Consider the following 11,593-nt stretch of genomic DNA (forward strand, 5'->3'; position numbering starts at 1 on the left):
GCAATGAAGATACCAGTCCAGTCACTCCAGCTCTGATAATTTCGGGGTGGAGTTAATTACTATTTTCGTCCCTGTGGTTTGTCAAAAATCCCTATTTCAGTCCATTAGTTTAAAAATTACGATTTCAGTCCCTGTGGTTTCACTTTCGTAACCATTTCAGTCCCTGTGGTTTCACTTTCGTAACCATTTCAATCCATTATTCTGTTACGTACAAGGACTGAACTGGTTACGAGGTGGACTGAAATGGTTACGAAAGTGAAACCACAGGGACTGAAATCGCAATTTTTAAACTAATGGACTGAAATAGTGATTTTTGACAAACTACAGGGATGAAAACAGTAATTAACTCTTTCAGGGTGTGACATCTTCGTGGGCAGGGAGCAACAAGAAACGACTCAACATTATCGTCAAGACCATCCCAATAGATTTATATTGTGAATGATAGGGTAATAAATGTACTTGTTATATAATGTTTATTCGCTACAAATATGTTTTAAAGAATGCTCTAGGTCTCTAACACCTAACTGAATTTAACATGATATGCAATGTGGCTAGAATTCTATATCCACACTGAATTCATATGTATAAATGTGTGCGCACGCTCATATTAAGATTCGCTCACCTATGCAGGTATCGGTTGAGGCACATCAACCAATCGTTCCATTGATTGTAGCTGATCGTAAGGAGCAATCTGCGTTGTACAAAACCAAGAAATAAGCATTCGGACATATATTTTTGAAGTCGTCAAAAAAAGTTACCCACAAAACGAAATAATTACTTTTAATCCGAAAAAAGTTATACACAATAAAATTATTTATTCATTTACTAGGTTATAGACTCATGTATTACATGGGGTTGTATAATATAAACAATATAACTTTATAATTTGTAAAGAACAAAGTTCATATAACAGAGATATTTTTAGGCTCATTCTATTCTCACACCCTTAAATTTTTATTCACACCCTTTTCACTATATCTCTCTCTCTATATATCTACTAGGTTAGAACCCCGTGTATTACACGGGTTGAATAAATGTAATTTTATATATTAAATAATAAAAAGTTATATCTTTATGAACCCCATATATTGTACGGGTTAAATAAATGTAATTTTATATATCAAATAATAAAAAATAGTTATATCTATAAAAACCATGTGTATTACACAGATTAAATAAATGTAATTTTGTATACTAAATACTAAAAATGTCGTATCCTTAAAAAACCCATGTATAATCGGGTTGAACAAATCTACCAAATAATAAAAACATTACATCCTTAAAAACCCCGTATGTTACACGTGTTGAATAGATCTAAAAAAGAGTTATATCTTTAAAAACAATGTGTATTACACATATTAAATAAATGTAATTTTGTATATTAAATACTAAAAACGTCGTATCTTTAAAAAACCCGTGTATAGTCGGGTTGAAAAATCTACCAATATCTATGTATATAAAGAGGGAGATGGGGGAAGGGGTGTGTGAATATTAACACCCTATTTTTATTATTATATGACAATTCATACAATTAATTTGAATTTATCACAAAACTGACTTATGTTAATAAGTAACACTGAAATACCATAATAGTATGTGTATTACACGGATTGAATACTGAAAAATATGTAATCTATACTATATAATAAAAGAAACCAACTTTGGGACACTTGTCATCATATTAGGCCATGTCTTATAGATAATTATTATTTAAGTTTAATCTCTTCTTATTAATTATAGATAACCCTTCTACGAAATATTTATTTACTTTAATATCTTATGGATAATTATTATTTAATTTAATCTCTTCTAAATAATTATAGATAACTCTTTTAATAAATATTATTTTGTTTAATCTCTTCTACTTAACTATAGATAATCTAAACTATATAATAAAAGAAACCACTTTAGAGACACTTGTCATCATCTCTTATAGATAATTATTGTTTTAATTTAATCTCTTCTAATTAATTATAGATAATCCTCCTACTAAATATTATTTAATTTAATATCTTATATTATAGATAACCCACCTACTAAATATTATTAGTTTAATATCTTATGGATAATTATTATTTAGTTTAATCTCCTTCTCATTTATAATATTATGTATTTGAAATAATTATATTTGAACGTTTTGTTTAGTGTGGTATCAAATAGATTTTACGAAACTTAAAATAAATTTAACTAATATTATTATCATTTATACATTTACGGAGTTTTAAATAAAGGGTTAAATTAATTGAGACTTCGTTAACAAATTTTGCAACAACAGAATAATCTATTTTTATCACAAAAACCAAACTTTGTATTAATATATTAAATATTTTTATTTTCACTATACAAAATTACATTTACTCGACCCATGTAATACATGAGGTTTTTAAGATATAACTTTTTATTATTTGATATATAAAATTAGATTTATTCAATTCGTACAATACAGGAGGTTTTTAAGGATATATATTTTTTTATTATGTAGTACAGAAAATTACATTTATTCAAACCGTGTAATGCGCATATTTTTTAAAATGTATTTTTTTATTATTTGATATATAAAATTACATTTATTCAACCCGTGTAATAAATGATGTTTTTTAAAGATGCATTATTTTATTATTTGGTAGAAAATATTAAATTTATTCAACCCGTGTAATACACGTGGTTTTAAAAATATAACTTTTTTTATTTGGTATATAAAATTACATTTACTCAACTCATACAACATGGTTCTTATAGATATAATTTTTTGTTATTTAATATATAAAATTATATTTATTCAACCCGTACAATAAATGAGGTTTTTAAAGATATATTGTTTTATTATTTAGTATATAAAATTTATTTATTCAACCCCGTGTAATACACGGGGTTATAATCTAGTTATTATTTAATTTAAATTTAATATATACTTTTCATTTATAATATTATTTATTTGATTTTCTATATCATATGACTAACACATACTTTTTATTTGTAATATACAAATTTTTCGATTACCAAATAAACAGAAATTAATATTAAATCTTATTCTACTTTAAATGTCGAATAGAATACTTCTATTTTTCTAATAAAATATTATTTTTAAATTTAAATTGTTATTTTAAGATATTTTTAAATAACCAAATTATTTATCACTAAAGTCAATCTTTGTATTAATATATTATTTATTTTTATTTTCATTATTAAAAAATTATTATATCTATTTTATTACATAATTTTAAACAAATTGTATATAATTTCAATATTACTTTATATATAAAATTATATTTATTACGGGCTTTTTAAATATAATTTATATTTCATCACTCAAATGGTTGATTATTTGCTTCTTTAATAACATGTTTGACCACTGTATTTTCTTTTCAATAATTATCTCCGCAATCACAATATCTATCGTGTACCGAGTATACCCATTAGTTTTTTTAAATATAATTTTCTTATTTTTTTGGTATATAAAATCATCTTTATTCAAGCCGTGTAATACACGAGGGTTTTAAAGATATAACTTTTTTTTATTATTTAGTAAACAATATTACATTTATTCAACCCATGTAATACACGTGTTTCTAAAGATATAACTTTTTTATTATTTAATATATATAAAATTACATTTATTCAACCCGTACAATATGGTTTTTATAGATATAACTTTTTATTATTTAATATATAAAATTATATTTATTCAACTCGTGCAATGAAGGCGATTTTTAAAGATATATTGTTTTATTATTTAGTATATAAAATTTATTTATTCAACCCGTGTAATACACGGGATTATAACCTAGTATATATATACATACATATTTAATATGACTGAAATTATGTATTACATTACGTTACATACAATAATGTATATAGATAATACCTTTTTTTTCTAATTGTGTATCTTTTAAATATAACATTTATTTAAAGTAAATTAAAATAATTTTATTGGTGTGTCATAAATTAAATTTGTTATTCTTGTTAATAATTGCTATTTTATTGGAGTTGTGACGTAGTTAGTTACCCGTTTACATGTCAATCTTTTGTAAATTTTTTAAATCTATTCAGATAACTACAATCTACAATTGAATTAGCAATATCTAACACAATATTATTAACAGATAATTCTCTTTTTTTTCTAACTCTTAAGCTAGAAAGTATATTTATATTTGATATTTGCAAAACGGGTAAAATAAATCAAACTATATGGTTCTATTTTAAGAAGTATGAAAATCATAGATTTTTAAGTTATAGATCATTTATTTATTTTTTTAGTCATACATATTGTTATGATAATATGCAAGTAATCAACAATCCAGATTCTTGAAATACCAACATATTATTTTTGAATGATAGCCTTATAATATATCGTTATCTTTCTTTGAATCTTTATTTCTAATACTAATTTTGTGTTGGAAATAATAATATATTAGTGGTTTGAAGTTTAACCGTAAATCATTAATTATTAAAGATAAGAATAAATGATATCTATATGTTAATTATTAAAAAGATAAAATAAAATATAATATAAGGTTAAAGGAGAGAATGACATGTGGTATTAATCAGAGTCTTTTATTAGAATTAGATTAGATTTTTATCAGTAGTACCTGGCTAAATCCATCTGGCCATTGAATTGAAACTGCATAGTTTCCCATGGGTCGAATTTCTTCGGGTTCTATGTCTTCTGGGATATCACCGTATTGCAATTTTTGCTCCCCGGTCCATTCATCCTGTCTCATATCATTAACCAATTAGAAGGAAAATCTGAAAATGGTCGGGCTCGCGTATACTATCTGGTTAATGATCTCATGGTTATGGCACTTTTATTGACAGCTATAACGTTCAACGTAATTATGATATAAAGCTAAAGATTAGCAAATACCACACTTTGGGCAGAACGGTCATTTCGTCTAACAGTTGCAGGATGTAGGAGAAACTCTTCGTTTGAATCCGGCACTTTCACCTTGATTGCCTTGATGGACTTGTCATACATCACAGCAGTTGAAACTGAAACCAAAGATAACCGCCTTTTTATATACACATGCTTGAATTTTACAATGAAAAGATTACCTTGTTGGCGGATCTTTGCACATTGTTGTACCACACAAACTCCCAGGTTTTGGAATATTTCAGCAACGTCGCCTTGAGGATCAGCCACCACTTCAGGCATTCCACTGTCACCGGAAGCAGACAGCTGTCAAAACAGAAAATTTCAAGTTTCTAGATGGCTTTCGCCTTACATGGACAGGATCGGTTCATAATTATCATAGGAAGCCAAATGTAATGATTACAGTTGGTCTGATTGGAAGGTCAAACAGATGAGGGATTCCAAACTGCTCCACAACCTGCAGCCACAATGGATCAACTTACTAAGAGAACATTTTGACCCATGAATGAATGTGTGATTCGTGTTGTGCTTTATCTCAAACAGGTTGAAGGTACGTCCAAAGTACATTTTTAACACACACAAATTACATCAGTAGTTATTTATATAAATATGTAAAAAATGCAGAAAAAGTATTAGCGGGTCAACCAACCTGGTCCAGCCCATTTCAACCGGGGCAACAAAAAACCTGTTTCGACCAAAACCCACTGACCTATTACCTAACCTACCGCCTGGACCCTCCCATCTTGCCACTTATTTAGTTAAGGGTTTCTTACCTGTGATCCTGATCCTCTACCAAATGGGTAAAAGCGTTTCCCGTCTGCATCGAAGTGGCACATGTTTTCTACAACTGCGACACATGGTACCTGAAACCATATAAAGATGTTGTCAGGAATACATAGAAGAATATATTTTGAATCATATATTACACACACCCTTAGCTTAGAGAACATGCGGACTCCTTTTGCAACATCAATGAATGCAAGCTTCTGAGGAGTAGTAACTATCACAGCAGCAGTTAGAGGGACCACCTACAAGTTAGAATTTCAAAAATATATATATATTGGAGTACTATTTAATAAACGAAGCTAGAAAAACGACAATCTTATAAGCAGCAAGCAAGTTTCAGATGAAAACTATAGCATATTAAAAAACTGCTGAGTTTTATATGCAGACCTGGCATAAGGTAAGCTGAATATCACCGGTTCCAGGGGGCATATCAATAACAAGATAATCAAGCTCTCCCCTGTGTATTTACAACATCCATTGGTTACTTCAATACTCGTTTCACGATACTTGAAATAACAGCTTAAAACCTTATGCTAAATGTGATAAATGTAATGCTTATACCAGTCTCTAGATTCATTTTATTAAATCAATGGACCATGACAACTCCTGCACCAAATTGTCTTTATATATTTAAAACATACCAAGATAAAACTTTCATTTGATTGAATTAGTAGAAAGTAATTCAGCATGTTGGTGACTCTTTTTTAAAAGGTTAAGTAAATAGGACGAATGTAATACCACTCTGTGGTAGTCAGTAGTTGGTTGATGACCCCAGAAACCATTGGACCTCGCATTATTGCACGCCCTTGTCCGGCAAATCCAAAAGATACCATCTTGACTCCCATGTATTCTGTCGGAATTATAGTCTTCTTTTCTGGGTTCTAGTGAATAACAACAGTTACACATTGCAAGTACAAAAAAAGGGTAAATGCACGGTACCCCTGACAGCTATATTATGGAACTCTAAGCCTTCAGTGTGAAGAATGAAACACTGATTACCATTTCAAGCAGCCGATTTTCAGGGGAGACCATAGTCGGCAAACTAGGACCATATACATCAGCATCAAAGATACCAACTCTAGCTCCCATCCCAGCCAAAGTGTATGCCAGGTTTACAGCAACAGTTGATTTCCCCACACCTCCCTACGGTTATTACACATTCATAGAAACACCAAAGTTTAACAAAATCAAGTACAACAAGCATATCTGATTTAACAATAAATTTGTTCAATTTCAGATTCACAGAACTCGTTTAGTCACATGTAACATGAATACAGCTGGTTCTTTCAGAGTGGTAGGTGTTCATACCTTCCCATTATCATCATCATCATCATCATCATACTCAGTAAATCCCACCAATAGCAAAGCTAAGTTAGGGTCTGAGGAGGGTAAGACGTAGACAGCCTTACCTCTACCCCGTAGGAATAGAGAGGCTGCTTCCAGTGAGACCCCCGGCTCGATTGTAGTTTTGCATCAAGCCTTGGACATAAGGCACATAACACTCGGCAAGTAAGACAAAGGCCAATTAGTGCATGTACTCTGCCACCACATGATGCATGATTAACCATCCCCCTCTTTTAACATTATTTTCACGAAATTAGTAAAATAACGTTAAAATTAGTGCACTTTCACTTTTGCTCCCCGAGCGCCCACACATATATACATTATATGCGCATACCGCAAGCGGGGCGTATATATGCATTATATGTTCATACCTTCCCATGTTTTTGCTAAATATATTTATTTGTATAATTATTTCTTGAAACAGTCCTTAATAATTTATTTGCTTAATTCTCAGTTACCCGTTGCTGAAGTGATCTCGTATTTGGCTAAATTAATGATTAATCCATATATATAGTTATTTACTCATAGAAACAATCTCTAATTTCACTTCATTACTTATTAATATTTGGTACACTTGCTATTTGTGTAAGGTTTGTGCATCAGTGTACAACCTGTAGGATAGCAAAACAAAGTGGTATATGTCATTATGTACAAAACTACAGCCGATATATCGGATTTTAATGTAAGATGTTGAACTTTCAAAACCAAAACAATCAATTAACACATCTAACAGAGAATGCTATATTGGGAAGTCTGTTACCTTGCAGCTTGAAACTGCTATTATGTTTGATATTTTCTGTAACCCAGCAGGAAGTTGTGCGGCAAAAATCTGCTTTGCGGGTTGAGCTGACATCGTTACATTGACGTTTTTCACCCAGGGAAGAGCTGCGACCACCTCATTAGCCTTCTGCTCAAACTGCAATTTGAAAAATGTTCTTAAGGATCATGTTATATTCACTTCATTACATGTAGCACCCACAACTCTCAAGTTAACTCATTTGCATATTATTTAAAACGATCTAATGAATCAAAGGGAATCAGAGGGGTACTTCCAAAAGAATCACATGAAGAATAATATTTGACAAAATCTAGCATGCAATAGATCTTCATAAAAGAATGACAACTCTGTTTAAATTACCTCGTCCTTGATTGGACATGCTGGTGTGGTGAGCTCCAACCGGAACGAAACCTGAGATACAAAGTTGAAAACACTGAATGAGGTCACAACTCACAAGCATATACATAATCTATGGACTCATCATGTTCTAGAACACCTCTCCTGAAGCGTCATCAACATCCAAATCCTTCACAAATCCACATGACACAATGTCGGTTCCAAAGTCTGGATCAATAATCTGCGACAAGGCTTTTAACACATCACTTTCAGCTTCTCTAGTCAACATTGATGAAGCGTCATCTACAATCAGCCACATTAAAATGTTCACATCAGACCAGTCACAAGAACATCCAAAGTAACTGTATCAGTAAAACAATACATGCTTTTTCACTGTTGACTATAAGTTATGATTCTAGATCTAGGCTTGCCCTAACCTAGTTTCACAATAAGATAGTTATATTTTTGGAATAATTGCCGACAGTCTATGATTTATCTATGTTAAGTAGTTGAAAGTTCAATTTGCAGGTCCCACTGTTCCGGTCATGGATCTCTAAACAAGTAATCGAATGAAGAAACAAAATTAGTAAACACGCAGTGTAAATAAATTCGATCTTTTATTCAAACTGTTATCGTGAATACAAAAGTTTTCGTGCAGTCACTCTCAGTTCCATTAATTACACACTATCACCTACTTGTACACGTTTGAATATAAAGAATCAAAACATTACACTCCTGAACATTTTGCTGAAACACCCTCAGCGAAATGTTCTTAACCAATGGAATGAACAAACATTCCATTTATATGATTCTGCTCAATAAATAATGGCAAAAACTAGATGGTTTGAATGAAACTGAAATCAAGAAATGCTTGTTTGACTATGTTCTTGATAAGAGGTCATAATAATAGAAAAATATGATTTACCCAGAAATTATTTGCTGGGGGTGCGGATGAGGTGTTCAACCATATTTTCAAGGGGTGCGGTCGGGTTTTTTGCTTAAAATATACGCTAATCTTTTTTTTTTCAAGGGGTGCGGCCGCCCACCCTGGCCAAAGGCTAGGTTCGCCCATGGCTTCAGCCTCTATTCAAAACCCTACACAATTCAATTCTTCCTTCATATTTATTTCACCTTGCTATCAAAGTTTGTTGGTTAATTTCATAATTTGCCTAACACAATTCCAGTTAAGTAACCAAATCTAGGCTTAATCTACGTATTATCTCAACCAGTTTAACTCTTAATGAGTGAAATATCCTCTCAAATCAACAATTTTCTACTTAATTTCCTCTAAGGACATTCAAATCAATTAGGTTAAACTTGCAAACAAATTCCAGCACAAAATGAGCGAAAATCACACTCACCTTCTAGAGAAGCAGCTTTACCAGAAACAGAGTTCACACACCTACGTGTTAAACAAACTCTTCGTTGCACAATCCTTCGAGATAGAAGAGAATCGAGCATGGCGGAATGTCGAATACATCCATTTAGAAACTTCGCATCTACGATTATAGTTTTTAAACTTCAAACATTCGCAATTATAGGTTAAAAACAGAATCAACAGCTAGAAATCACACGAGATAGTGTTTGTTGATAGATTATTAAAAGGTACCTCTGGATTTTGAGCATTGTGATGTCACGTACACTGAAGCTGGAGCTTGAAGAATTCGCATGGCTGCTGTATGAGCGTGTGCCTGTGAGAGAAGATTGAAGAGATTTGTGAGGCTCACATTTTGCTTCAAAAGTTTTTCGTTATGGGGTCGTTTTGGATTTTCTGGTAACTGCTCGTTATCCGGATTTGGTTAATTCAAATGTGCCCCTCAACTATAGAGATTTTTGTCATATATTCTGAAGTTTTGTGTTATGAACTTAAGTTGTTTAATGCTATTTTAACCATGTATATTGTGTTTATTTTAAGGGAAACTTTGAGGAAACACCAAGTTAATCCAGAGATTAGCTTGTGTTTTGTGTCTCGTCCAAATAAGGTAAATTTCTTTTCTTCCTCGATAAACAGCTGCGATGATCCTGTAAAACAATCAACACCCTCCGGCGTGAGAATAAGAACTTGCTTTGAGGATAAAAGTGTGCGTATTAAGTGAGAGAGCAAGAGAGCGATCCTTTAAGCTGTAGGTGAAGTTCTCTATTTATAGCCGAAGTCTGTAGTGAAGGAGATGAGCTGATGGGCCTTGGGCCTGAGGTCGACAACAAGGAATATCTGTTTTGTCTCCCCTGTTACGATCGTTCGTGTTTACAGGTGAGGGTATAGTTGTGCATGTTGAATGGATCCACGTGGCCTGGCACTTGTCCTTGTTGTATGGTCTGGCATCAGCGGTTAAATGGAGATCATGGAGCAATGGTCGGCGCACGCTGATTGGTGCCACGTATGTGTTCTTGTGACTTCATGTCTCTTGCACGATTGCTCATCGTGTAGAATCACTGGGCACAGCCAGTCATGCGCTCATTGGCCTACTGCTCTGCCGATCGTACCGTTTGTATTGTCCAGCACTGCCTTATTGGCGCATATGTCGCCAGCGCTTCTCGGGCTTGTGCCAATTTGATTGCAGGAAAAAAAAGCTAAGTGTTGGATTTAATTTATTCTGGGTATGGCCTCGCGCGCGATCTGAGGTTAACTCGTGCAGTCGATGCAGGATTAGGGACCATACCCCTTCAAGTCCCCTAGTCCAGTCTTTCTTCCATGTGCGAAGCAAGTGGTTGAAGCCCTGGACTAAAAAATAGAGGTATGTGCCCCTTAACCCGCAAGCCTTAGAAATCAGCAAATGGCATATAAAACTGGTGCGAGCATGTGTTTTCTCTCAGCTATGTGGCGCAGCTATCAAGCTTCGCTATGACGTTTTGGTTCCATTTTGCACGACAATCTTTGAAATTTGAAAAGAGCATCTTCAGACAGGTTGGTGGCGAAAGCGACAGCTGATGTGATTGTCACACCCCCAAAATCCACCATGCGGAGTACCACCGCTTGGAGGCGTGACGTGACCAGGATCGAGCCACCAATCATATCGAACAACATAATTAAGTAATTAAAACCAAACACAATACGATTGGTGACCAAAAGGAAGTAAACCGATTTTAGCTAAACAGCGGAAGCATAAAACATAAGTTCAAAACATAGTCCATAGTTCAAAAGTTTAAAGTCCAAAACGTAGATTTAAATAGTTCATAAAGTTTATTTATTAAATGCGGGACATGTCAGTTCGCATCCCACAACGACCACCTCCATATGCAAGCTCCATGCATTTAGCGACCTGTAAGGCATGTAACAACGAGTCAACAACAAAGTTGAGTGAGTTCACGTTTGGTTGTTTAGTTTTAAGTTGTTTTCCGAAAACGTGGTTTGTCTTTCGTTGGCGTAATTGCCGTGGGGGTTACCTCGTAGTTGAAAGAAAGTTTAACCAGTTCATTCTTTATTACCCATACCCTGTTCATGATTAGTGGGGGCTTCCCCATGTAAACCACTAGAC

At 33.0% G+C, this 11,593-nt stretch overlaps 1 protein-coding gene across 1 annotated transcript; it reads right to left on the reverse strand.

The window, feature by feature from the left end:
- Positions 1–411: 411 nt before the first annotated feature.
- On the reverse strand, positions 412–9,930 carry LOC110940290 (fe-S cluster assembly factor HCF101, chloroplastic). The gene is made up of 15 exons (XM_022181836.2): positions 9,727–9,930; positions 9,479–9,616; positions 8,278–8,420; positions 8,142–8,192; positions 7,764–7,919; positions 6,659–6,802; positions 6,398–6,540; positions 6,047–6,116; positions 5,806–5,901; positions 5,647–5,736; positions 5,277–5,330; positions 5,056–5,179; positions 4,868–4,992; positions 4,593–4,715; positions 412–691 (listed from the first exon to the last, which is right to left on the reverse strand). The coding sequence occupies exons 1-15, from the start codon at positions 9,785–9,787 to the stop codon at positions 623–625; spliced, it is 1,587 nt and encodes a 528-aa protein (XP_022037528.1). The 5' UTR covers positions 9,788–9,930; the 3' UTR covers positions 412–622.
- Positions 9,931–11,593: the final 1,663 nt, after the last annotated feature.

The sequence above is a fragment of the Helianthus annuus genome, chromosome 5, assembly GCF_002127325.2.
Source record: "Helianthus annuus cultivar XRQ/B chromosome 5, HanXRQr2.0-SUNRISE, whole genome shotgun sequence".
NCBI lineage: Eukaryota > Viridiplantae > Streptophyta > Magnoliopsida > Asterales > Asteraceae > Helianthus > Helianthus annuus.